General features: G+C 34.4%; 8 protein-coding genes and 1 pseudogene across 8 annotated transcripts; 2 read left to right on the forward strand and 7 right to left on the reverse strand.

Moving 5' to 3' along the window:
* Positions 1–154: 154 nt before the first annotated feature.
* Positions 155–1,137, forward strand: LOC137826521 (albumin-2-like). Its single transcript, XM_068632512.1, has one exon. The coding sequence runs from the start codon at positions 203–205 to the stop codon at positions 881–883; it is 681 nt and encodes a 226-aa protein (XP_068488613.1). The 5' UTR covers positions 155–202; the 3' UTR covers positions 884–1,137.
* A 1,311-nt stretch (positions 1,138–2,448) lies between these two features.
* On the reverse strand, positions 2,449–4,779 carry LOC137826599 (exocyst complex component EXO70B1-like; annotated as a pseudogene).
* Positions 4,780–8,275: 3,496 nt separating this feature from the next.
* On the reverse strand, positions 8,276–12,512 carry LOC137825677 (exocyst complex component EXO70B1-like). Its single transcript, XM_068631409.1, has 2 exons — positions 8,960–12,512; positions 8,276–8,583 (listed from the first exon to the last, which is right to left on the reverse strand). The coding sequence occupies exon 1, from the start codon at positions 10,852–10,854 to the stop codon at positions 8,962–8,964; it is 1,893 nt and encodes a 630-aa protein (XP_068487510.1). The 5' UTR covers positions 10,855–12,512; the 3' UTR covers positions 8,276–8,583; positions 8,960–8,961.
* On the reverse strand, positions 12,511–15,092 carry LOC137825680 (uncharacterized). The gene is made up of 2 exons (XM_068631411.1): positions 14,957–15,092; positions 12,511–14,582 (listed from the first exon to the last, which is right to left on the reverse strand). Exons 1-2 carry the CDS (start codon positions 14,999–15,001, stop codon positions 13,884–13,886), a joined length of 744 nt encoding a protein of 247 aa, XP_068487512.1. The 5' UTR covers positions 15,002–15,092; the 3' UTR covers positions 12,511–13,883.
* On the reverse strand, positions 12,745–13,485 carry LOC137825431 (exocyst complex component EXO70B1-like). Its single transcript, XM_068631097.1, has one exon. The coding sequence runs from the start codon at positions 13,483–13,485 to the stop codon at positions 12,745–12,747; it is 741 nt and encodes a 246-aa protein (XP_068487198.1).
* Positions 15,093–15,712: 620 nt separating the features above from the next.
* Positions 15,713–17,096, forward strand: LOC137825432 (uncharacterized). The gene is made up of 3 exons (XM_068631099.1): positions 15,713–16,194; positions 16,487–16,689; positions 16,780–17,096. Exons 1-3 carry the CDS (start codon positions 15,713–15,715, stop codon positions 17,094–17,096), a joined length of 1,002 nt encoding a protein of 333 aa, XP_068487200.1.
* A 1,341-nt stretch (positions 17,097–18,437) lies between these two features.
* On the reverse strand, positions 18,438–23,083 carry LOC137825676 (exocyst complex component EXO70B1-like). Its single transcript, XM_068631408.1, has one exon. The coding sequence runs from the start codon at positions 23,023–23,025 to the stop codon at positions 20,803–20,805; it is 2,223 nt and encodes a 740-aa protein (XP_068487509.1). The 5' UTR covers positions 23,026–23,083; the 3' UTR covers positions 18,438–20,802.
* On the reverse strand, positions 18,619–19,581 carry LOC137825433 (exocyst complex component EXO70B1-like). The gene has a single exon (XM_068631100.1). The coding sequence runs from the start codon at positions 19,579–19,581 to the stop codon at positions 18,619–18,621; it is 963 nt and encodes a 320-aa protein (XP_068487201.1).
* On the reverse strand, positions 19,612–20,649 carry LOC137825678 (uncharacterized). The gene has a single exon (XM_068631410.1). It carries the CDS (start codon positions 20,647–20,649, stop codon positions 19,612–19,614), a length of 1,038 nt encoding a protein of 345 aa, XP_068487511.1.
* Positions 23,084–26,470: the final 3,387 nt, after the last annotated feature.

Here is a 26,470-nt window from a genome sequence, read left to right on the forward strand (position 1 = left end):
CGATAACACTTATAATGCTGCTTTGTTTTTACTTGTTACATCATATTTATCAATTGCTTTACGCTGAAACAAGGGTATTCCTGGTAGTTTTCAATACCAATAGTAAAGAAGTTCCAACTCCATAACACTATAAATAGGTGCCTCTAAGAGGAATGTAAGCATCCTCAAATCATATATCCCTCTATTTCTTGCTTTAAGAAAGATGGCTTACATCAATGCTGCATTTCGTTCATCAAGAGATCATGAAGTGTATTTCTTCACGAAGGACAAGTATGTGCGGGTGTATTACACCCCTGGAAGAACTGATGATAAGATTTTGACTAGTCTGCGTTTGATTAGTATTGGTTTTGAATCACTAGAAGCAACGTTCTTTGCAGAACCTGGAATTGACTGTGCCTTCGACACTGAAGGCAACAATGCATATGTGTTCTCAACCAAATATTGTGCCTACATAGACTACGCTCCAGGTACAGCAAATGACAAGATTCTCTCAGGTCCTACCACAATTGCTAAGATGTTTCCCGTCTTCAAAAACACAGTGTTTGAGAATGGTATAGACTCTGCATTCAGGTCAACCAAAGGAAAAGAAGTTTACCTATTCAAGGGCAATAAGTATACTCGCATAGCCTATGATTCCAAGCAGCTTCTTGGCACCATTCGTAACATTGCTGATGGGTTTCCTGTTTTGAAAGGTACGATCTTTGAAAGTGGAATTGATGCGTGCTTTGCTTCCCATGAAAAGTCTGAAGCTTACCTTTTCAAAGGAGATAAGTATGTGCGTATCAAATTCACCCCAGATGCAACTGATGACGTTCTTCTGGGGAATGTGAGGCCTATCCTTGATGGTTGGCCTTGTCTTAGAGGCATTTTGCCTGTCAGCTAAAGAAGGGTTCACTCTACCATCATCATCAACCACCTTATCCTCATCACAAAACATGGTCTCATAATATGCTACAAATAAAGCTTCCATTACCAAAGCTTGTTTCTGTCTCTTTAATGTAACATTAGGAATGGAAGCCATATTCCTTTCCTAATGTAACAAGTCTGATGTTTGTCTTTCCTTTCCTGTCTTTATTTCTTATCTTCATGTAATTCGACACAATAATAAATAAAAGTGGGTGGTTTGGTTTAATACAATTGATTATTATAGTTTTAATTTAATCCATAAAAAAATATTTTTTTGTGACTTTATAGATAATTGTTATCAAAATCTAATTTTAGTAAAGATGCCTCTAATTTTTCTTGCAAAAGTCTCAATAACCATACATATTCTATACTGCATTATCTTTTAATGTTTAAAAAGATAAAACAAATTAACTAGTTTTTGGAGAGGTAGAAAGATTTGTTTTTCAAATATGGAGTTGTATTATTCTGCCATCTTCAAAGAGTTAGGAAACACTTCTTTGAAATTTGTGAATGAATGAATACACACTTTCTATTGCAACTTCCTCTTCTTTTAATTTCTTGCTTTCTCGTAAACAAGTTATCAAATTTGTCTGTCATTTTTCTAATTTTAATTTCTCTTTCATTTAATGGCATGGAAATTTGTTAAGGTTCGTGACTTTGTCCTTGTGATTTGGTGGTGAATTCGTATTAATTAGTGGACCATGGTGAGCTGAGTCAACCTAGCTTGACTCAAAATTAAGATGCCTTCATTGTATCAGCAAGAAAGAACTCTCGCTTAAGCCAGGTTTGTTGATATGCAACATATTTTTCTTAGGTTTAGTTCATTGATTCTACTTAATGTAGAATAATCCATAGATGTGGATTCTAGGAACACGTATGATTTGTTGATTCTCCAATTCTATTCTTCAAAACCTATTTTCTAGATAATATCTATTAAGGGATTAGAGGTCTAATATAGAAATTAAGCATAAACTATTTAAGGAATTAGATTTTGAGAACAAAAATGTAAGAATTGAATATGCATTTAGAGATCTCTCAATTATATCCGTAGAGGCATAAATGAAGATAAATCCTGACACTGTTTGCATTTATATTTTTTCCGTTTACTCTTATGCTCATAAGCTGTTTGCGAAAATTCCTGAAAAGTGTTCTTTAACAAATTCACTTTGTTTGGTTGTCTCTCTAATTTAGTTATTAGTAACCTGCTTATTCAGATTATTTGGTTGTCTTAGCTAGTAACAAAACATTCATTGCCAAATATCACACCAATCCTTTGGAGACCATATAATATTCATCGAATATTTCAGAATTTGCTTTGCTTCTAAAGCTCCACCACTACCCAGAGCAATTGTTGAATCAGAGAGTTTTTTGGTGAGGTTTTCCACTCTATCTATCACTCACTGGATTTGTGTTGGTATCGTTCCTTCTCAAGACCACGACGGTTTTGGAAGTGCGATAATCGAGTGTTCCTCTATGAATGGTGGTCGTGGAAAGAGTTTTCCCGTGAACCACAGCTGAGTGCCAACCAAGATGAAAACGAACTTTGTAAACTGAAAGAAAATTTTCACCACATAGTCGACACAGTTTTTTTTTGTTCTTTCTCAACTAAAACACAAACTACAGTCCCAATCTCAACTTTTGCTTAGACTTGAGCTATACCAATAGGAAATGAAAAGGAAAAAATAGAAACAAGTGCTTACAATTGTAAGTAGAAAACATAGGACATATACTACAAGCCATACATCTGTTTAGAACTACTTTTATGATAATAAAAAGGATCATATTTTAGTTCGAACAAGCTTTAATAGTCTACCTTTCTCTTTTAAGTGATTCATTTTCGTTCCTCCGAGAAAACATATGTCGAGTTGGTTTTGGATATCAAACATTCCATATCTAATATGTTTAAAAGCATCGTTACCAAGAATATTCAGAAACCTCCCAATGAAGCTTCCGTATGCTGGCAACAAGATGTTTTGTAGTGACATAATTATTTGTTCCCTTTGCTGCATATCAAGGACAACCCATTCAGATTGAGTACTACATAAATGCTCAAAGTCATTGTTGAACAAATTGATGTTGCTTTTCAGTGACTCTGCGTAAGCATTAGGCTCCACTAACTTATAGTTCTCTGGCTTCAAATACTCCAGTACTGTATTCCAAGTACGTAGATAAAGTTTGCGGTTTTGCCAAACTTTTCCACCGTATTTTTCGAACCATTTTGCGCTTAGCTCTACAAACCTCCAATTATTCATCATGAAAAGGTAGCGCTTTGCAGGACTCATTCTTTTGCTCTCTGCCACCAATTTTCTATCCAAATGCTTCATTATTCGATCAATATACACAGAAGATGAAGATGTTCTTGCCACATTATGCTTCGAGGTCTGTTGGGACAGACAAGTAGAAATGAGATAGCTAATGACATTAACGGTCATCATATGAACCCCGCAACTATAGGCCATTGCCCTGGCGTTTGGGTGAAGGATCAAAAGATTTCTCACTCTCATAAAATTGGCCATGCTTGCTTCTCCTAGTTCGTCTTGGGATATTGCCATTGCCATTGCTTTCTTTACCAGTGACTCTGTAAACAATGATTCAAACGAAGGAATTATGCCACCCCATGCCTGAAGCATGCCAAGGATTTCGAACAAACGCCAGTTCGAATGGATTCCACTCGCAGTCACAACGGCAATGTTCAGCAATTGAATGGTAGCTCCCCGAAAAACATCTGTCAAACAAAGATTAGCAACAGAAGGGAACCCGCCAAAGACGCCATCACAAAGTCGTCTCTCACTGGGGACAAGTATCTCAAGAGCGACCTCCACAGCCTTAATCCGTCTTCCTATAAAGTAATCTTTAAATTCCACGCCTTTACCGTTCTCCTTGGTGTTGATCTCTGGGAACCCTAATACTTTCATTAAGCACTCCTTTAAGCTTTCCCTCCGCCAGTTACAGTACACCTCGCAACACTCCTTTGTCAACCCAACATCCATCATCTGCTTTATAGTTTTGCGAAGGTCATTGATTTTTCCCAATTGCAGCGCATCGATCACAAATTATGGTCGATTACTTGTAGTTTAGAATCATCTTCAAGGCATTCCTTCACATGCTTGAAAAGCGTGTTGGCGAGATTGGAATTGTCCTCCCCAAGGGCCTCAGCACAATCCACGAGATGTTGCATCGTAATAGCATGATTGATATCAATAACTACAGGATGCTCATCTTGGATTCCAGAATCATCGTATGATGTTGTATCTAATGATGAACGAAGAGCAATAAGGGCATAGCTGAAACCTACTCCAACAATAGCTAGTGCCAATTTAATCTTCATGAGTAGTAGTATTAGACATCCCAGGAAGAAATTTAAAAGATCAACTTCAAAACCGCACTGAGTTTGCCTTGAGAGGCTGAATGACATCATAGCAAAGGCAACACAGGAAATCAAGCTATATACATCTGGTTTTCCATTCCCAGCTTTATCACTGAAATAGGAATACAGTGATGTGATGGTCAAGAGCAATAGTGCTGAATGAGCTTTGAATCGGAGAGACGTTGATCGTGGGCATACCTTTGCATGTAGACTCCAAAAACAGACCAAGAGACTAAAAACAGTGTAGAGAAAGATCTTGAACAAGCTCCACTCTCCGAATAGACTGGTGAAGGAGGAGCTGCAAGCATAACAAAGAACTCCAACAACGGTTGAAAAAAAGCCTACAAATCTCCATACTGCTACCTGCCTTAACCATCTCGTGAGTTGGATTTCCAAAGGAGTCATGTTTTATCTGAAGTGAGTCTTTAAGAATTGTTTTGGCAACAGGTATACTAAAGGGTTTTATGCCTGGTGTGAAAGCTCATACTCCCTTTTTTGCAGACGAAATTTCGAGGAAAACCCAAGTCTAGTCCTAAGTATTATATTTAGACTTCTTGCAATTCTTTTGGCTCCTTATAAAGTAGTTTCTGGATTATATAATCCGGAAATATATTTGAAAAAAAACTTCTGAATTATATTTCGGATTACATAATCTGGAAACTAATCATGTATTTGAAAAAAGTTTTCAAATTATGTAATCTGGAAGCTAATTACGAATTTAAGAAAAGACGTTCGAAATATTACAGAAGGATATTTTTGAAAAAAATTTATAGAAATAAAAGAAGAATATATGAAGGTAGAGGAAAAAATAGTCTTATATTTATCATTATATGCTTGAAATCCAACCCAACTGAAATCGTGAGTCATTAACATTTTTTTTAAATAAAATCGTGTCAACAAGTCAACTTACCCAAAAATATAAATAAATAAAATATCTATTCTTGTAATAAATAATAGAAATTGCACAATTTTATTAAAAACCCACAAAAATATCATCCAACAAGAAATAGAAAATTAACATTGGTCTATACAAAAGTAAAAAAAATTGACACTAGCTATTATTAGCGTTAGAAGACTCTAAAAGCATGGATTGTGCAACACTAATAGACTCAGTCAAATCAATATTAACAACAATGTTATAAATAAAATTAAAATAATATTAATTAAACTTAGCATCAGTTCCTCCAATTATACAATGGTTGGGCACCTGTATAATTATAATAGTTAATCTATGTATTTTTTTTTGCGTGGATTTATTGCAATAAAGAATAAAAAGAAAATGAATTGAAATTGATAATTAAAAAAGTAAAAAATAGATAATGAAAACATAAAAGTTCAAAAAGTATCCAATTCACGAGTAAGACCTAATTAAAAGAACCCCAAATATGAAAACATTACAATTTAATAAAATTGGTATCAAACAATTTGAAGTAAGCATGAATTAAATGTTAATTACAACATCAAAAGGAAAAGTCTTCAATTGAAGAGCCACACATGATTGAAATGAAAGATCATAAGCAATGGACAATTGAGTAATTGGAATACTTCCAATCAAAACAATGCAAACAATCAAAATTTATATTTACCAAAATAATATTTTCAATATTTTACATGACCAAAATGAAGTACAAGAATTAATGCATACTTCTTCACACTTTGAAATGTAATAGAAAGTACATCTTACCTACGTATATCACTTTCAGAAACGCTGATGAATCATTAAAAAGATATAAAAAAATACAAACTTGAAAAAATGGGAAAATTAAAAAACAAAATAAAAAGCTATACCTTCAATGGGACCAGTGATCAAACCAATACGACAATAGGAAATAAAGTGGAAAGTGGAAACACAAGTAAAACAAAACTATTTCTTCAAACTAGCCAATACCATTGAATCCACACGCTTTTAATAGAGATACTTTGGTTCAGATTTTTTTTTAGTTTGGACAGGAAAAGTAGAGAAATTGGAAAAAATTTAAGTGATGAATTTCTATTCATTTAGACTTTCGAGTATGATCTAAAATTAATCGAATACTCTTTAAAAGAATGTGAAAAAGACGTATCATAATGAAATACAACACGTCATGGACGAGTTTATGATTTACTAGACGATATCATGATTAGAAAATTATGTAGAGAAGTTTACGTTTTTTATGTTTTTGATGATAATAAAAACTAACTAAATGATATATTTGTTACTTAACAAATATGATTCACAAAAATAAAATAAACTAAAAATAAATCGGATATTTAAAAAAAAATAAAAAATTCAAGTCAATATCATTGAACGAAACAATCCTAAAGATTATGCTCACAGAAATTCCAATTTATGAAAAAATGATATATGAAATACTTATCACGCTATTATCAAACATGTTTCCACTACTCATAACCAACCAAAACGCATAATCACGAATCAATAATCAATGTGTTCTTCATTTTGATTATAGATGCACAATCGCAATCACTCATATGAGAATAATCTTCTTGTATAGGGCAAATCAATGGATTATTTTAGTCAAACTTTGTAACTCTTCATTTTCTCCTTCGTTTCTACCTCCAAATACAAAGATTCATACCCAACTATCAACTATCAACGTGGAAGTCAAAACACAGTTAACGCTGACACTCTATTTGCCACATAAAAAAAAAACTAATATTGTCTTTTGTCAAGGACTTATTCCAATCATTTTCATACTACAAACATTTATATAGTCTAAAACTTAGATAAAGAATGAAAATCAATATCGTATTATAATATAGGAAGACGAAAACATATTTATTAAGTGATTGAAACCATCAATGTATAATTTTTTTTGATACAATCTTCATTCAATGTGATGTCCATTATTTTTAAATACAATCTCCATCTGATAAAAAAAAATAAAAAAAAAAGACGACAATGAAGAATACCCATATATTAATTCTCTCATGGTTGTTTTTGTTTTATCAAAAAATTAATTTTAATTTATAAAAACAATACAAAAATTTATATAACGACTAAAATCATAAAAAGTGTGAAGAAAATAATCACAACGACTCTTGATATATTTTCATTTAAATGCATTTTATTTTGTACGTGTATACTCAATTTTGGTGGATTTAATATGTGTACTTGAAAATATGAAATATTGCTAAATTTTTGTGAAAATAAGAAATGTATACTTTTTTTAATGTGTATTATCGACTACAAAAAGATAAGATAAAAGTTATAATTGGGTAAACTAAATGTGTTCTAAAAGGTAAGTCTCAATGAAATGAGTTATTTGCAAAAAAAAATTGTGATTGTCTTTCCACAAACGAAAAATGAAACTTTTGTGTAAACGTAATGTTCATATAATATAAAAGGAAATAACTATTAAAAGTTATTTATGAATAGGAATTTGGTATAACTTTTTAAATATGACAAAAAAATGTACTAAATTTCTAATAGGTTAAATCCGACAAAAAGACTCCTTGTTCACCACTTTATTGTTATTTATATTCTTCGTATGGTTTATATTTACAAGTTTTTAACTTTCTTTATTTTCCTTTTCATCCATTAAATTTGAACAAAGTATTTGTTTTTATATTCAAGTTATTTTTAAAAATAAAGATATTCATTAACATTTTCTATGAATTATATTTCTTATGATCCATTCAATTTCAAGTATTTATTTATATAAAACAAAAAATATCTTTATATTTGTTTCAAAAAATCAAATTTATATTAAGATGAATACTAGAATCGCTTTTAGATAATCTATTTATTTTATTGAAATTGTTTGGAATCAAAGTTTTTTATGTAATATTTTTATTTCATTTAAATTAAAAATTACTAGTTAAGCTAAAAAGTATCCATAATTTCTATTTATTTTCCATAAATAAATTCTGAGATCAAATTTTCATTAGAAAAGGATACCCAGTAAAAGTTTCACGAGGAAATCATATCGCAAATTATCATTCTTTGATGTCTATTCCAAACATAAAAGAGACGATTTCTTCCTAATGAAAACTTTAAAGTTTAAAAAAATATAGCTTAAACAATTATAAATATCTGAAAATAATTGGTAAATAGGTGTCTAATCTGATATTTCCTTTTACCTAATTGGTAAATAAATGCTACAAACTTAGGTTCACTGCATGAGTTTGGCGAATTCAGAGCTTTGAGGTATCGACAAAGTTTTAGGTCTCATCATTTTGGTCTATAAGTGTATTAGAAATAGGCTATGAGGTTACCTCTTCACACTTCACTCATATACATGAAAACTGCTAAACTGCATAAACCATTTCTTTAACCAAGTAACAAACCCAGCTTTTTCTCCCTTCAGCTACAATAAGACAAAACCAAAACATATAAAACATCCAATCAAATTCGATCCACACACAACCCCTTTTGTTAGTTAGAACTTAGAAGAATACAAGTATTTGTTGTAGATTTGTTGGTAAAAGATTAAACATACAAAAATGGTTGATTGGGTAAATGCATACTATTCTAAGCACTCCTCAAAAGGAGTTGATGAAAGCAATGAACCACCTCAGATAAAACGTTTCAAATGCTCTTCCACATTTATGCTAAGCAGAATAACATAAGAAGTATTTATAGTACAAGACTACATTTGTGATGATGAAAACATTGTATTTTAATTTTAAATATAATAATTAATTACACTACAAATACACACGAAGAACTCATAGAAGCTTCACCTTCACTTTCGGTTACCACTTGATCCCTGAAACAGTTGGTTGAGTCTGGCTTGAATGTCCTCTGTTCCATACTTGATATACTTATCAGCATGCTTACCAATCTCTGGAACATTCTCGAACCTCGCTACGAAGTTTCCATATGCAGGCAACAACATTTTCTCAAGAGAAATTCTGATTTCTTCCCTGAGCTGTTCATCAAAAACAAACCAGGAAGACTGTTCCCTGCAAATATCCTCAAACATGGTGTTAAAAGATTTGAGCTTATCCTTCATTGACTTTGCCAAAGCATTAGGGGGCAGTGAGACAGTACTATCCATCTTCAGAGTGCCCAATACCCTACTCCACGAGCTTCTTTGATAGTGCACATGGAATTGTCGAACTTTTGCAGCGTGTTTTCTGATCCAATCATCTCCCAAGAGGGTACCCAGTTCACTATCTTTCGCCTTTTGAACAATATACCTCCCATTGTTCATCAAGAAAACATAGCACAATGCAGGGTCCTTGTAAATCTTCGACTTTGCTTCCAAATTGCTCTCTAACAGCTCCATAATCCAATCCATTTGCACTGATAGAGAAGAAGACGACGGAACTCTATCATCAAGCTTCGGGTACTCTTTCAACCCGTACTCTTCAAAAACCTGCTCCAAGCTCTGCCGTGACCGGCACGCGGCACGGAGGTAGTTCATCACGTAGCGAGTAATCGGGTGAAGACCGCCACCGGGAACCGCCGTCTTAGCTGGATCCCGACGAATCAAATTCTCCAGCTCCATAAAAATGCCCCTAATCGATTCCCCCAGCCTCTTCCAAATCGTGATCAGTTCGTTCCTAAGCGAGACGCTGAACTGATCAGAAAACAGAGCCTCAAATTCGGGAATTAGGTCACGCAGCGTCTCGAACACGTCGAGGATTCTGAACAGCCGTTCCGGCGACCGGCTCCCGATCGCGACGGCGTCGGCGAAATTCAGCAGCTGAATCGCGAATCCGCGGCAAACCTCCATGAAGGAAAAATCCGCGGCGGAGGCGAATCCGAAGAAGACGCGGTCACAGAGACGCCGCTCGCTGGGGAAAAGGATCTTGACGGCGACGTTGGAGGCTTTAATCCATTTCTCAATCTCATCTTCAAGGTCCTGCCACGTCATCTTGTGAACGTCCTCGATGCTGAGCTTCTGTAACCCTAACCTCGACACGCTCTCCTCCAGGAACTCCCTCCGGCAACTGCTGTACACGTGCGAGCACTCCTTACCGAACCCGCCGGCCACCATTCGCTTCGCGATCTCGTGGAGGTCGTTGATCGTCCCCGACGGCAGCGCGTCGATGACGATGTCAAAGTCGGTGACCGGCAGCGCCACCGGAATCTGCTCCTCATCTCCGTTTCTCGCTTCGTCATCCAACTCGTCCTCTTCCTCCGAGTCGAACGGCATCTCCGTCGACTCGCCGTTCCTAGTGAGGCCGAACGACTCGCCCCCGCGCTCCATGAGCGTGCGGAACTCTTCCTCGAGGCGGAACATGGCGTGCTGGAGCATGTCCTCGGCGCGTACGAGGCACGCGGCGACGGCCTTGTCGGAGGCGAGGTGGTTCCACTCGGCAACGGCAGCGACGAGCTCGTCCACGGCGTCAAGGAAGGCAGCGGCGTGGACGGCGTCAGCCCAGATTGGACGGTCGGAGGAGACGTGGTGAGAGATCCGGTGGTCTAGGGATTTGAGGGAATGATCGAGTGCGGCGCAAGCTCTGGAATCCGCATCTGCACCCTTTTCAGAAAGATTCTCTCTTGAGAACCTTCCATCGAAGTTGGACAATATTTGGAAAATGTCATCAGACATGGTGTTGTTGTGGCCCAGCGTCTTGGCTATGTGCCGCGCCACAGCCAGCAACTTCTCTTCCCCGTTTTCAGACATCTTCGCATCCAAACCTACTTCATCATTTCCACTCAAAACGGAACAAGAACCAAGAAGAGGTGCAGAGAAGTGTTAAATGACCTATATGCCCCCTTGGGAAACGCGGTTTGTTGAATAAGTGAGGAGAAAAGTGGAAAACGGAAACAACGCGGAAAGGTAGCAGAGAGCAGAGAAGAAGATAAAGCAGAGACTGAAACGTGGGTACCCCTTTCTCTCTTTCATTCACACTTCTTCCAGCTAACTTTTCTTTTTCTATTGCTTTCTTCTTCTTTTTTCTTCATTCACATCACAACTTCATTCTTCCATTTTCCAACGTTGCTCATTCAGTCTTTTGACTTTTGACTTCACTTTTAATTGCAAAAATGGTGTCACTCATAATTTTCTTTTTCTTTTCCTCACAATTTTTGTTTTAATTATTTATCTTCTTCGGAACCTGTTTCTCCATGAATCTTTTGAATCATATATTGTCGTTTTCTTTGTTCCGTATGTTTTAATCTGTCCGTGACACTTTTGAGGACGTGGTTGAGTCGTTTTGAGTGCGAAATGTGTGTTTCTGTTTCAAAAATGGAAATGAGTGAGAGGATTGTTTGACCAATAAGATTTTAAACCGTTTCATAAGTACACAGATAAGTCCAAACTCATGAACCAAGTTTGAGCTCTCTTTTTACGCCAAACAAGGCACTATGTGACTTTTGCAGATGCCCAGAGATGAACTATGAAATTAAAATTAATGTTGGGTTCATAATTGATTATATATGATGATTAATGTTCACCATGATCAATATAGTTTTGTCTTGGTGAAAAATACTTTATGTGATTATTTATTTATAGTCTCGTCAACTTATATACTCCAAAATTTCTACATTGATGACTCATGGAAAGCATTTACCAGGTCTTGTGCTTTCGTCAGAATTTGGTGTGTGAAAGAGGACTTATCATTAGTCCATGGAAACACAACATAAATAAAAAGGCTTATTTAACTTCATTACAGTAATTAAGTTTGGATTTAAAAATATTTAAGTTTGGATTTAAAATATTTAACGCATCTTTTAAAATTTCTAACTTAACTGAATTACAGTAATCAATGCATAAATGAAACTTGTACAAACTATTTAGTTGTTTTTTTTGTTCTTGTTTAAATTAGAGAAAACCATTTAAGAAGTGCTGAATAATTTAAAGTTTGATAGAATGCAATACAATCCAATTTCACTAATATGCATGATCAAGCATGCTAACTAGGTAGGATCTTCTCAATTACGGTGCAGACATGGATTATTTTTATTTTTTTTTCAAAATGAATTTTAAATTGTCATCAGTATTTAAAGGAGATTGGAATACTCTTGCAATATTGTGGTTGTTCAATTTTTTTTTATCTTCACAGTGATTATAGTAACATGGTTTCCCAAAGTGAGATCAACGCTTCCTGAAAGGACTTATTACAGTATAAGCAGCATATATTTCAAGATCTTGAATTTGATAGACCATAGAATTTAATGAATATCCAATATCTAAAAATCTGCCTCACTTTCATGTGTACCAAAAAACTTGAAACAGTGTAGGTAACTATTTGAAAAAGAAACTCATTGCACAACAGAGCACAGACTAATCACAGTTGACATAAATCCGGCAAGTATCCAAAAAATAGGTTAAGCCTGTATACTAAAACCACACAACTTAGGTGTTATTTCCAGAATTATGAAAATCTATCCAAACTTCAGTCTGAACCAAACCAATCTAAAACATGGAAACAGAATAAAAAGAAAACACATTTTTTATTGTGTTGAAACATACAGTGCTATACAGGGCACAAATTCTTTGGAACTGTGACATAATAAAAATTTTGTTCTCTAACTCGCTTAACCTTCCCTTCTCTTCCAGAAACAGATTCATCTACTCTCTTATAAGAAACAAATTTTTGAGTTGATCTTGAACCTCACCTATTCCATACTTAATGTCCTTATAAGCATTCTTCCCAAGAAATTTCTCAAATCTCTCAATGAAGCTTCCATATGCTGGCAACAGGATGTTTTCTATGGATTTTATTATTTGCTCCCTTAGCTCCGCATCACAGACAGACCATTCAGACTGAATGTTGCATGTCTCATCAAAGTGTTCGTTGAACCAAAAAAGCTTGTCTTTCATCAACTCGGCGGCAACACTAGGCTCTAGTTGATTGATGTCTAGCTTCAAAAGGTTCACAATCTTATTCCATGAGCTTCTTAGATAGAGTTCAAGGTTTTGTTGGAATTTTTCTGTGTTTTTGTGGAGCCAGTCATCTCCAAGAATAGGTCCCAGTTCCTTCAGTTTTGCCTCTACTCCTATAAATCTCCGGTTGTTCATGATGAAAACATAACCCAAAGTAGGGTTTTTGTAATTTTTGGAGTTGGCTTCCAAACTGCTCTCTAAAAGCTCAATCATCCTGAACATGTAAAGCATTCCATCTTCTAAACCTTGTCCGAGTTTACTTTCCCAACTTAGGTCTAGATATTCAATGAAGTAACTCACTTTAAGCTTATAATCATTTTTGGAGTTAGCTTCCAAAATATTATCTACCAGCATTCTCACTGTGTTGGCCCTGTACACAGGTGATGAAGTCTTTTCTTCCTTTAAATCATGGCTAAGTTTACTCATTTCCCTACTTTTGGAAACAAAATAAATATAGTACATCACTTCAAAGGTAATAGGATCAATTCCTCCACCGGGAATGAGTGATACATCATCCAAATCCTCATAAATGTACAATGTCTGCCTTATCAAGAGTACTTACAATATTTCCATGAGTTGTACATAATTCAAACTCTTGTATCAACTCCTGCAAAGTGTTGCGCATGAAATGGCTCCAAGTTGCCAAAACAAGGGCAGAGTTCAGCAGACTAATTGCCCATTCCGTGCAAAGTTCCCTGAAATGAAACTCACAAGAGGAAAGGGAACCGCTAAAGACAAGATTGAAGAATCTCCTCTCATTGGGAAAGATAATCCTTGCAGCTATGTTCATACCTTTTATCAAGCTCTCAATCTTCTCCATCTTGTTAATGTCCTCCATGTTGAGCTCTTGATCTGGCAACCCTAATGACCATAGACTCTCTCAGAAACTCCCTCCGCCAATTATTGTACACGTGTAAGCATTCCTTCTCAAGTCCATCTGAAAACATCTTCTGTACACTTTCACGAAGGTTGCTGATCATTCCTGGGGACAATGAATCCAACAACATGTTGTCGTCGCAATACAGTTCTGACACTGAAATCTGATCCTCAACTAGAACATTAGCTTTAAGGTATTTGTCTACATGCTTGGAAATTGTGCTGATAACGCTCCCATTCTCCTTCTTAAGAGCCTCTATACAACCCATTAAGCATGCCATGGTACCATCAATGTTTCCTTGAGGAGCACCACCCTCTTGAGGTGAAACTACTTGAGAAGCACTACGTGTTGTTCCTCTTGAAGGCCAAATCATATCAATGACTGGGTGTGGTTGTGAACAAGCATTACCTGTACGAGTGACAACTGTTTGGGGTGAATCCACTAGAGTAACACTAGGACTGGTTCCTTGTGGTTGTGAATGCAAACCCATTTCAACCACTACATGATCCTGGTGTGGAAGTCCATGATACCCACTTCTTGGTTGAGGATCCAAAGTGGAACGAAGAAGGATGAGAGAATACTGAAAGCTCCTCCAACAATGACTAACCATAGTTTTATTTTCATGAGTTGTACTGTCAGAAGTCCACTGAAAAAATACAGGAGATCAACCTCAAATCCTAAGTGACTCAACCTTGACAAGCCTAGAGACATGATAGCAAATGCAACACACGAAACCAGACTATATGCATCTAGTTTCTCTTTCACATCTTTATCAAGGAAAAAGGAGTATACAGAAGTTAGCAGCAAAGTAGAAAATGCTGTGTGAGCTTCCAAACAGCGATAGTTGAAGTATTCCCATGTCTTTGCAAACAAGGTGGAAAGGGAGATTAAGAAACTGAAAACAATATAAAGAAAGATCTTCCACCAGGTCCAATTTCCAAGTAAATGATTGAAAGAGGAGCAGAAAGCATAACACACAAGTCCAACAATAGATGAAACAAAACACACAAATCTCCATACCTTTGGCTGATGCAGCCAACTCTGAATTTTGATGAGCATGAGCATTGTGTTGTTTCTTAAGCAAGGCTTGCATTCAGGAACAAAGATGTTAACCACCGTTGCTTTTATTTCTGAATGGGAAGTGCTTAAACCCTTCAATTTTTTTATAGGAATTTGAAAGGAAGGAACTGGGAAAGTTACATCAGTCTTCTATTTGTTAACTTAAACCTGGGATTCTTCTTTTTCTCTCCTTTATTTATTTCAGCTATCTTCCAACTTAATAATTAAATATAAGTTATGATATACCAGATTATAACTGGAAAGAAAAGAAAAACAACTTTATATTGAAATGAAACCATTTTAAAACAGTATTGGTCAAACCATGTGTTCTTGACAAAAGGAGCAAGAGTGTTAGCATTAAACTCAAAGCCGTCAGCCGTCAGCCGTCATTAGTTTTATTTTAGCATTTGAATAGCCAATAATTATTATCTTTAATTCTAGTTTTGAATGTCATTTATACTATGATTTAAATGTAAATTATAGTATAGGTGTTATGAGAGAGAAGGTAGAATTTGAGAAGTCTATTGTAAGACTATTTAGAGAGATTATATTCTTATCTGAAAAGTAGCAGTGAAATAAAATATATATTTTCTGTTCACAAATATCTTGCTCTGTTTTATTTCCTCAACACCAACAATTGGTATCGGAGCTATTTTCTTGAGGGATCTGTGAGGTTAGTAGAGTGCACCAATGGAAGGAGGATCAAATTTTTCAGCAATGGCACCACCTGTCTTTGATGGAGACAATTATCAAATGTGGGTTGTTCGTATGGAGACCTACCTAGAAGCGTTGGATTTATGGGAAGCTGTAGAAGAAGACTATGAAATTCAGTCCCTTCCAGAAAACCCTACGGTGGCACAAATAAAATCACAGAAGGAAAAAAAGATGAAGAAATCAAAGGAAAAAACATGTCTATTTGCAGCTGTATCTCCTGTGGTATTCACAAGGATAATGTCCTTGAAGTCAGCAAAAGAAATTTGGGATTACCTCAAGGCAGAATATGAAGGTGATGAGAGGATTCATGGAATGCAAACCCTGAATCTAATCAGAGAGTTTGAATTACAAAGAATGAAGGAGTCGGAATCCGTAAAAGAGTACTCGGACAGACTTCTAAGCATTGCCAACAAAATGAGGTTGCTTGGATTTGTGTTTAAAGATTCAAGAATTGAGGAAAAACTGCTTGTAACAGTTCTAGAGAGGTTTGAAGCCACCATAACAACCTGGAGAACACAAAGACCTATCAAAAATTTCTCTTGCAGAGCTCTTAAATGCTTTACAAGCACAAGAACAAAGGAGAGCCATGATACAAGATGGAGCAGTAGAAGGAGCCTTACTAGTCAAACATGAAGGTGGTTGGAGAAACAAAGGTAGATATTATCCTCCTTGTAAGCATTGCAACAAGTTAGGTCATCCACCGTTTAAGTGTTGGAGAAGACCTGATGCTAAGTGCAACAAGTGCAATCAACTTGGTCATGAAGCAATCATTTGTAGAAACCAAAGTGAGCAACAAGATGTAGATGCTCAAATTGCAAATGAGGAGGAGGATGTACTTTTCGTTGCAACTGGTTTTTGCAGCAATATTTCAAGTGCATCTTGGCTAATTGATAGTGGCTGCACCAATCACATGACACATGACAAGGAACTCTTCAAGGAATTGAGAACTACTGATATTAAAAGGGTGAGGATTGGAAATGGTGAACCCCTTGCAGTAAAAGGATAAGGCACAATAGCTATCACAAGCTATAAAGGTATAAAAATCATTACAGATGTTCTTTTTGTGCCAGAGATTGATCAAAATATTTTGAGTGTTGGTCAATTGTTGGAAAAAGGCTATAAAGTGATGTTTGAAAATAAACGTTGCTTAATCAAAGATATTGATGACAGAGATTTGTTTAAAGTTGAGATGAAGGGAAAAAGTTTTGCTCTCAATCCAATGAAGGAGGAGCACATGGCCTTTAAGTCCAAAGAAAGTGTCACAGAAATTTATGTACCTGACTTGAAGAATAATATTCTCAGTATGGGAGAATTATTGGAGAGTGTTGAAGCAAAATTTGATAACCTGGAAAAAAAGGTTTACAAAATTGGAAGAAAAATATGTTGATATGGAGAAAGACAATGAAAGTAGAGTCAATCAAGTTGAAGAACTCCATTTGTTGCTTTTGGCACAAAAAGAAAAGGAGAAGACCATAAATGGAATGGTGTTGAGACATCATCTGAAAGGGAAATATGGGATTGGTGCAATGAAGAAAATTGAAGTTGCTTCTAATCAAGGACAGTATGGTGACTACTGAAAAAATATAATATTGGAGGCAGTTGGGATAAGGAAAAAATATAAAGGGTGAGCGATAACAATCTGAATAAAAATATTAAAGGTCTGAGTTTAAGAGGGAATTTGTTAGCATTAAACTCAAAGCCGTCAGCCGTCATTAGTTTTATTTTAGCATTTGAATAGCCAATAATTATTATATTTAATTATAGTTTTGAATGTCATTTATATTATGATTTAAATGTAAATTATAGTATAGGTGTTATGAGAGAGAAGGTAGAATTTTAGAAGTCTATTGTAAGACTATTTAGAGAGATTGTATTCTTATTTGAAAAGTAGCAGTGAAATAAAATATATATTTTCTGTTCATGCTCTGTTTTATTCCCTCAACAATCTTCCAACTTAATAATTAAATATAAGTTATGATATACCAGATTATAACTGAAAAGAAAAGAAAAACAACTTTATACTGAAATGAAACCATTTTAAAACAGTATTGATCAAACCATGTCTTCTTGACGAAAGGAGCAAGAGAAACCGATATCAATTTGAATGCTAGTTGAAATAATTACCCTCATGGAATTCAGAAAATACATCAATCACAAATTCAATTAATTCGATATATCAATACAACCCAACTTGTAGAATTCATTTTATTTTTTCATTTATACGTGTCAAATAATTTAAGCTATGCGAATCTAGAACATATAGATGAAAACCGAAGAATATAATTTGAATTTGGATTTAAGATATGCAAATCTAAAACAGAGAAGTAATTTAAGCTTAAATGTACAATGGTATTGTTGATGGCATGATTTGGAGTGAGAATTGAACTCATGAAACATAATCTTTACTTATAACAATTACCATAATTACAGTATTCCAATTACGTGGTATAGAACACAAGGGCATAAGTATCTTTTGGAACTACAAGATAATAACAAAATTTGTATTCTAAATCAACTCAAACGCTTGGGTTTTGTGTACGATTCCTAGGGTCTCCATCCCTTAATAGGATATGGTCATCACATGCATCTCTTAATACCAAATAATTAATTTAATTGTTGTACAGAAATCTACTTAAAATGCATAGATTAATCCAAAAATCTATTCTAATATTGGTCTAATGTCAGACGTCCATGATCCTATAAATAATTTTACCTACCAAATCAAACATACGTATAAAATGATATTTATTATATTCAATTACCTCAAACCAAACAATAACTTAGACATCTGAATACATTTTACAGTACGTGCCTACACACCGACCTAAGATCGAAGAAAATACGAAATCAGAAGTCAGTGATTCAGTAAACTTAAGGAAGGACCGAGACCTTCCCGACATTTTTTGTAATTACATTTGTTTTTTCCTTTGTGTCAGAAGAAACCGATTCTTATTCTCCCTTACAACAAACAGATTGCGAACTCGATCTTGGATGTCAAACATTTCATACTTAATATAATCATAACTGTGCTTACCAACAAACTTCTGCAACTTTCCAATGAAGTTTCCATATGCTGGCAACAACATGTTTTCTATGGATTTTATTATATTCTTTCTTAACTCTTCATCAAACACAAACCAACTACACTCAACATTGCATATCTCATCAAAGTGTTTGTTGAAGGAATTTAGCCTGTCTTTCAGTAACCCAACTGCAACACTACTCTCTGATTCACTCATATCCAGCTTCAGAAACTCCACAATCTTATTCCACGAGCTTCTCATATAAAGTTCAAGGTTTTTCTGGAATTTTGTTGTGTTTTTCCGGAGCCAACCATGACCAAAAGTAAGAACCAATCCATACAATTCTGCTTGTAGTTCTATGACCCTCAGATTGTTCATGACGAAAACATATCCCAGAGAAGGGTTATGGTAATTTTTGGACTCCACTTCCAAAATTCTGTCTATCAGAGCTGTTACTATTTCCCTGGCTACATTCACATACGGTGAAAGCTTTCCCTCCTTATCAACCATGGTGGATTTTTCTAACCCTTGCCTTGATCTACTATCCCTATTTGCGCAAACATAACGAATTTTGCGCATCAATTCAGAGATATTAGGATGAAGCTCGCCACCCTCATAATATGTAAATTTTTCAGACTTCAGAAAAGCTGCCAAGTGATTGGCAATGCGAAGCAGAGAAATATTCAATTCACTACAAACCTCAGTGAAAACAAAATCCTCAGTGGAAGAGGCCCCTTTGAAGACACGATCACAGAGTGTGTTTTCATTGGGAAGGAGTACACTATCAACTACATCCAAAACCTTTCTTAACCAACTCTGAATCTTCTCCATCTTATCAATGTCCTCCATGCTGAGCTCTTGCATTTGCAACCCAAATGTTCATAGACACTCTTTCAGAAACTCCCTTCTGCAATCATAGTATGCTCTGCAACAATCCCCCTCAAACCCTTCTGCCAACATCAGCAACACGGTTTCATGAAGGTCGTTGATGATACCTACCGACAATGCATCCACCACTAAGTTGTTTTCAATATGGAGTTCCACCACTGCAATCTTGTTAACCACATCAGTTTTAAGGTATCCATCTACATGCTTCCAAATTGTGTCCATAAGGGTCTCATTCTCCTTCTTCAGCACCTCTATACATTCCATGAATCGTTCCGTGATACTTTTGCTACTGTCATTTTTGCCTTGGGTGACTCTGAATCCTGAATCCTCATCTCCTTGAGGGACACCAACCTCTTGTGGCATGATGAGGGAATTACCAACACCATTGGTAATAGTTTGAGATGAATCAATTTGTTTGAGATAAAAATTACGGCTAGTTCCTTGAGAGTGTGAACCAATTTCAATGACTACGTGATCATGGACATGGAATCCAACATAATCACTTCTTGCTGAAGCATCCAAGGTCGAACGAAGAATGATGAGGGAATAACTGAAACTCCCTCCTACAATTACTAACCATAAATTTATTTTCATGAGTTGTACTGTCAGAAATCCACTGAAAAAGTATAGGAGATCAACCTCAAATCCAGAGTGACTCAGTCTTGACAAGCCTAGTGACATGATAGCAAATGCTGCAGACGAAACCAGACTATATGAATCTGGTTTCTCTGTCACTTCTTTATCGAAGAAAAAGGAGTATACAGAAGTTATCAGCAAAATGAAGAAGGCTGTGTGAGCTTCCAAACAGTGAGAGTTGTTGAACTCCCATGGCTTTGCAAACAAGGTGGAAAGGGAGATGAAAAGGCTAAAACCAATGTATAAAAAGATCTTCCACCAGGTCCAATCTCCACATAAATGATTGAATGAAGAGCTCAAAGCATAACAGACAAGTCCAACAATAGATGAAACAAAACACACAAATCTCCATACCTTTGGCTGCAGCAGCCTACTCTGGATTTTGATGAGCATTATCACTTAAGCAAGGTTTGGGAACAAAGAAGATGTTGAATAAATTAAAATTGTATATAGACAAAATCATACAAATTTCTAAAATTAGTTTGTGATGACAAAATGTTTGTATTCTAAATCCTCACAAAAACTTCCTTTCCTTTTCTTCAGCCTTCATGCATTGGTTACAAGAAACAAACGGCTCAGGCGATCTTGAATGTTATGCATTCCATACCTAATGAACTTATAAGCATCCTTACCAACAACATCATGAATCATTCCAATGAAGGTTCCATATGCAGGCAACAATGTGTTCTCTATGGATTTTATCATACGTTCCCTTAGCTGATCATCAAAGATAAACCATTCAGACTGAGCTTTGCATATCTCATTGAAGTGCTGGTTGAACAATTTGAGCTTCTTTTTCATAGACTCTGCTACCAACTCCCTTCTGTTTACTTTCAAAAGGTCCAATATCTTGTCACACGAGCTTCTTTGATAGAGTTCAATGTTCTGGTTGATCTTTGATTTGTACCAATCTTGGCCTAAAATGTCTCCATATATATAGTATTCCCCGTATTGTAAAAACATCAAATTATTTATCATGAAAACATGGCCTAATGCTGGGTCTGTGTAGCTTCTAGAGTTGGCTTCCAAATTTGAGTCTAACACTTTTATTATTCTACCCACCTGATCTGAAAATGAAGATACTCCCTTTCTAATTGGGAAAGTCTCATCATCTGTGAAAACTTCTCTGAGATAATCAATCACTTTGTGGGTAGTTGGGTGAATCCCACCATTGGGAACACTCTCCTTAGCCACTTCACGGTGAATAAGACTCTCCAACTCAACAAAAACACCCAATCTCTTCCCAACAAGAACTGCACCATTTCTGAGTGATTCACTGAACAACTGACCATAAAACAGTGAATCAAACATTGGAATGAGGTCAATCAAAGTCTTGAACACGTTGGGAATGACATGGACCAGATGGTAAGACCATTGATGATTCTCAGTTGCTAATGTATTCACAAATCTCAACAGACTGATACTCAGTTCACTGCAAACCTCACTGAATGCGATATCTGCATTGTAAGACTGTGGGAACACGAGATCACAGAGAATCCTTTCATTGGGAAACAGTATCCTCACAGTTATGTTCAGACCTTTTATCAAACACTCTATCTTCTCCATCTTGTCAAAGTCCTCCACCTTGAGCTCTTCAACTTCCAAACCGAATTTCGATAAACACTGCTTGAGAAACAACCTCCTACAACTGCTGTACAAACTGCAGCACTCATTCTGAAACATCAACCTCCCGGTTTGGCGAAGTTTGTCGATGAGTTCCACCGGTAGCATGTCTTTCACCAAATTGTCGTCAGCTTGTATTTCCGGCACTGCAATCTGGTCTTCCTTCACAACATTAGCCTTAAGGTATTCACCCACAAGCTTCAAAATTGTGTCGATAACCTTTTCATTCTCCTTTTCAAGTTCTTCTATATAACTCATAAAATGCATCCTGGCAATAGCTCTACGACTATTATTGCCTTGTTGTAAAGGTGAGCCAAGGTGGGTAGGATCAGCTTGGGGAGGAACAGGAACATGGGGTGAATCGGGTGGAGAAACACTTCCACTGCTTACTTGTGATTGTGATTGTGATCGTGGATCAATGCGAATGCCTGCAAGATCTTGGTATAAGGGTTGAGGATCTAAAATGGAACGAAGACGGAGGAGGGAATAGCTGAAACACCCTCCAACAATGACCAACCATAGTTTGATTTTCATGAGCTGCACTATTAGAACTCCACTGAAAAAATAGAGAAGATCAACCTCGAATCCAAAGGGACTCAGAGTTGACAATCCCAGAGACATGATAGCAAATGCAGCATTCGAAACTAGGCTATATACATCTGGTTTTCCTTTCACTTTTGTATCAACAAAAAAGGAGTACACAGAAGTGATGATCAAAACCAAAAAGGCTGAATGAGCTTCCAAGGGGGAAGAGGTAGTGCGTTCCCTTGTGATGGTGAACTTAGATAGAAAGAAGATGATGATGCAAAGAGTAAAAGCAACGTAGAGTAATATTTTCCACCATTTCCACTCTCCAAATAGTTGATTGAAAGAGGAGCTGAGAGCGTAACAGAGGAGTCCAACAATAGATGAAACAAAACACACCAGTTTCCGTACCTTTGGCTGCTGCAACCATCTCTGAATTTTGAGGAGCATGAGCACCGTGTTCTTCCTGGAGCATCCAAGGTTTTGGTTATGGAAGAGACAAACTGAGTGCCGCCAATTTTGATTTAGTATTTCACATTTTGATGCAAACATGAACAAATGGAATGAAGGTGCTTGTTCCAAGTCTTGGTCAATCATCCGTGTCCCACATCGACAGTGCATTAGCTTCACTCATATTCTCTTTTGAAAAAACTGTTGTCTTGTCACTACAAATTTCAAGTTCCATATCAGAGTGAAAGAATTGTATCAGTATTATTGATAATTTCTTTTCAAAACACTATTTAAATGTAAGTATCTTCTTAATTTTATTAAATGGCTCTATGTAAAGAGTATGATCTATAGCATAAATATTACACAGCAACACGTATACGAATACGGAAGATACGTTTTAAAAATAAATATTTATGTATAAAAATATATTTCAGATTGAAACCGTACTAAAATTTCATAAATTCAACAAATATTTTCTGAAATAAACAATTTATCAATAAGACGTCATTTAAGAGAAGTGTCTGAATCTGAGTACGATAGAGTATGATGCATAATGTAAAGATGTAAAGAGATCCCTGCAACCATAATTTAACGTCAAAATTTAACATATGAATAAGAATAGTTTATACTCCTATACCCTCTATTTTCTATATGAATTGTGTTTATAAAAAAGTTCTTAATAATTTATATATATATAACACGTTTATTCTTTTTTTTCGAACGTTGTTAACACTATTAACAAAAAGAAGTTTGTGATTTTTATATTTTAAAATAGAAAAAACTTAAACCTAGGTTAATAAAACATATATAAATTTATGTATATGCTCACGTTTGTATTAAGACAATATTAATTATTATTAATATAGTATTATATAAATACATTGATATTTTTTTCTTATATAAATTATTATTACGGTGAAATGGCTTCGTTGTTCCTAAACTAGTTGTTTTGTCAATCAATAAAATAAATAACTAATGTGAAGTAACTATAAAACCCGCCTATTTTTGTCTTTTCTATTAGTTATGGGAACTTATGCATGAAAGAAAAGGAGGAAAAAGAAATAAATTGCTAACTTTTTTTGGCTTTTAAGTTATTATGTGAAAATTAAAAAACTAATCATTTCTTGTCTGAATGAAATAGTTACAAGTGTTTCTATATATATTAAAAAATAAGTACAAAATACGAATATAATTGATAAAAAAATTAATGTTTTTTTATCTTTTTAAAAAGAATAAATAAAGAAAAACAAAAATTTAGTGATTGCAATTTTTTCCTCTAATTTAAATTCATCAAAGTTTAATTTTTTAAAGTTCATTGATTCTAACTCTTTCTATTTTATTTTATGTGATGACAATGATAAATAAATTTTGGAGTGTGAACCTAGTTGCAAAGAGTATATAAAAATGGCAACGTCCCAAGTTGTTTTATTTTAAACTAAAATAGAATTTATCAAATAGTGAGCAATAATTACATATATGCATCAAAATAAGCAATTTATAGAAGCATATGTTATTTAAGTTTATCCTTCTGATTATCATATATTTCAAAACATACGCAATAAATGAGGTAACAAAAAACAAAATAAAAAAGTATAATAGAATACCTTTAAATCACATGCATTAAATTTTAGGCAACTTAAAGTCATAACATCAATCATGGTAAATATTCTTTACCTAAAATTGTTCCCAATTACAATTTTCAATTCATTCTCGTCGTCGTGATAAAAAATATTACAAATTAATATTTAGATATAACCAAATACAAAATGAATTTGTAGATAAAGTGAATTTAAATATAAAACTGGTTGTATAAATATCAATAATACTTATACTTCAAAGAGACAGGTAAATAATAACTAACATTCACATTATTAGAATCTCAATCTTACATTTTAGTATACAACACTTTAACATTTTAAGAATAAAGATAAAATGTCATATTACAATACAATCTATATATCATTAATAACATTAAAAGTATTTTAAGCCATTAACGTATCATATAAACATGGAAATCATTTGGACAATATTATTTGATAGAAAAAAAATATTGATATAGTTTCTTCCTTACTTAATTTATGACTTAAGAATGATAAAATTCATCGTTTATGTGATATTTTGTCTTATTTTTACTTAAAAAATAAATAAACACTTAAAGGAGATATTTAAAAATTAAATTTAAAAAAACTTTCAAAAACAAGTCAAGATAGGGTTTATATCTTCTCTAATATGCATCAATATCATTCAAAACAAAAATATCAAATAACTAGAATACTCAAAAGAACTAAATTTTTCAACCTTTAGAGTTACATGTAGTTGATTTTATAAACTAGTGTAACTTGAAATCAAACAATTACAAAGTCACACTTTAACATTTCTATTCATTCTAGATTTTAAAACTAATGAAGTATTGACTATGGAAGTTTCATTCCAAGGTTTCACCAATTGATTCAATGAAAGTTAAAAATGTTATTTCAAATTTTCAAGACAAAACAATTAATCAAACTAAAAACCTAATTCCAGTTTCTACATAAGATTTATCTAAATTCAAATCATTTGAGTAAAATCATAGTTTCATAAAGATAAAGTTTTACCCTAACCTGGATCAACATATCTCGTAAAACTTAATTATGATTTTAATATAATTTTTCTTACTAGAAAACATATTGATATTCAAGGAATTTAATTTAGAAAAGAGAGTGAGTCGATTAATCTACCCTAAAGAAAGTACTTTTTAACTGTGTTAGATATATTCTCATCTATCTCCTAACTTATAGATTAGAAAAATATTATTAAAAAATATCTAAAAAGGAATAAGATAATTTGATATTTTAGGAAGATTGTGATTTTTGAAAAATAGACAATGAAAATGTTTAATTTTCTATTTATAACATTTAAAATTAATTTTAAAAACATAATTATCAATTTTTTCCAAACACTTTTAACTCTTTCCTTAATATACTCACAAAATAAGTTCTTATGCACATTCCCATATAAGAACAGTTCATAGTTCTCTTTGCCTGCGATTTCATTTACTGTAACATAATTGTGACCAAAATGATAACTTTTTGGATACTAAAAAGTTTGACCATTTATTGTTAAATAAATAATGACCACAACACATGAAGACAAAAACTGAATATTTCTTTTATTACATAGATCGTGGACATCATATAGGATAAGGTGTACCTACTTAATCATTGGACAGCTTGGATCAACAAACTCAACTACTTAACAATGAAGAGACAACAGATAATTAAACTATTGAGCACGTGATTTTTTTTTAAACAGAAACTAAATGAATGCAGGAATTCTCAGACAATACCCTGATGTTAGTACTAATAAGTTTTTGGTACCAATAAAATAATACTCCAAAAAAAATTCAAATTGATATCTTCTAAAAATTCCCAGTTTGGCATCTTAAAGTTCAATACTTTTAATACCTAACGTTTAATAAATAAAATGATTATATCCTATCAACTACAGTGGTGTTTTTCAATTTTGAAAATCTTATTAAATTCTATAATTTATTGATACTTGAACACCTAAATTTAAAATGGTAAAACTGATATGCCTAGGCATTCTGGTATTTGGAACATCTTTCTGGTTTATACGG

The sequence above is a fragment of the Phaseolus vulgaris genome, chromosome 8, assembly GCF_000499845.2.
Source record: "Phaseolus vulgaris cultivar G19833 chromosome 8, P. vulgaris v2.0, whole genome shotgun sequence".
In the NCBI taxonomy this organism is placed as follows: Eukaryota; Viridiplantae; Streptophyta; class Magnoliopsida; order Fabales; family Fabaceae; genus Phaseolus; species Phaseolus vulgaris.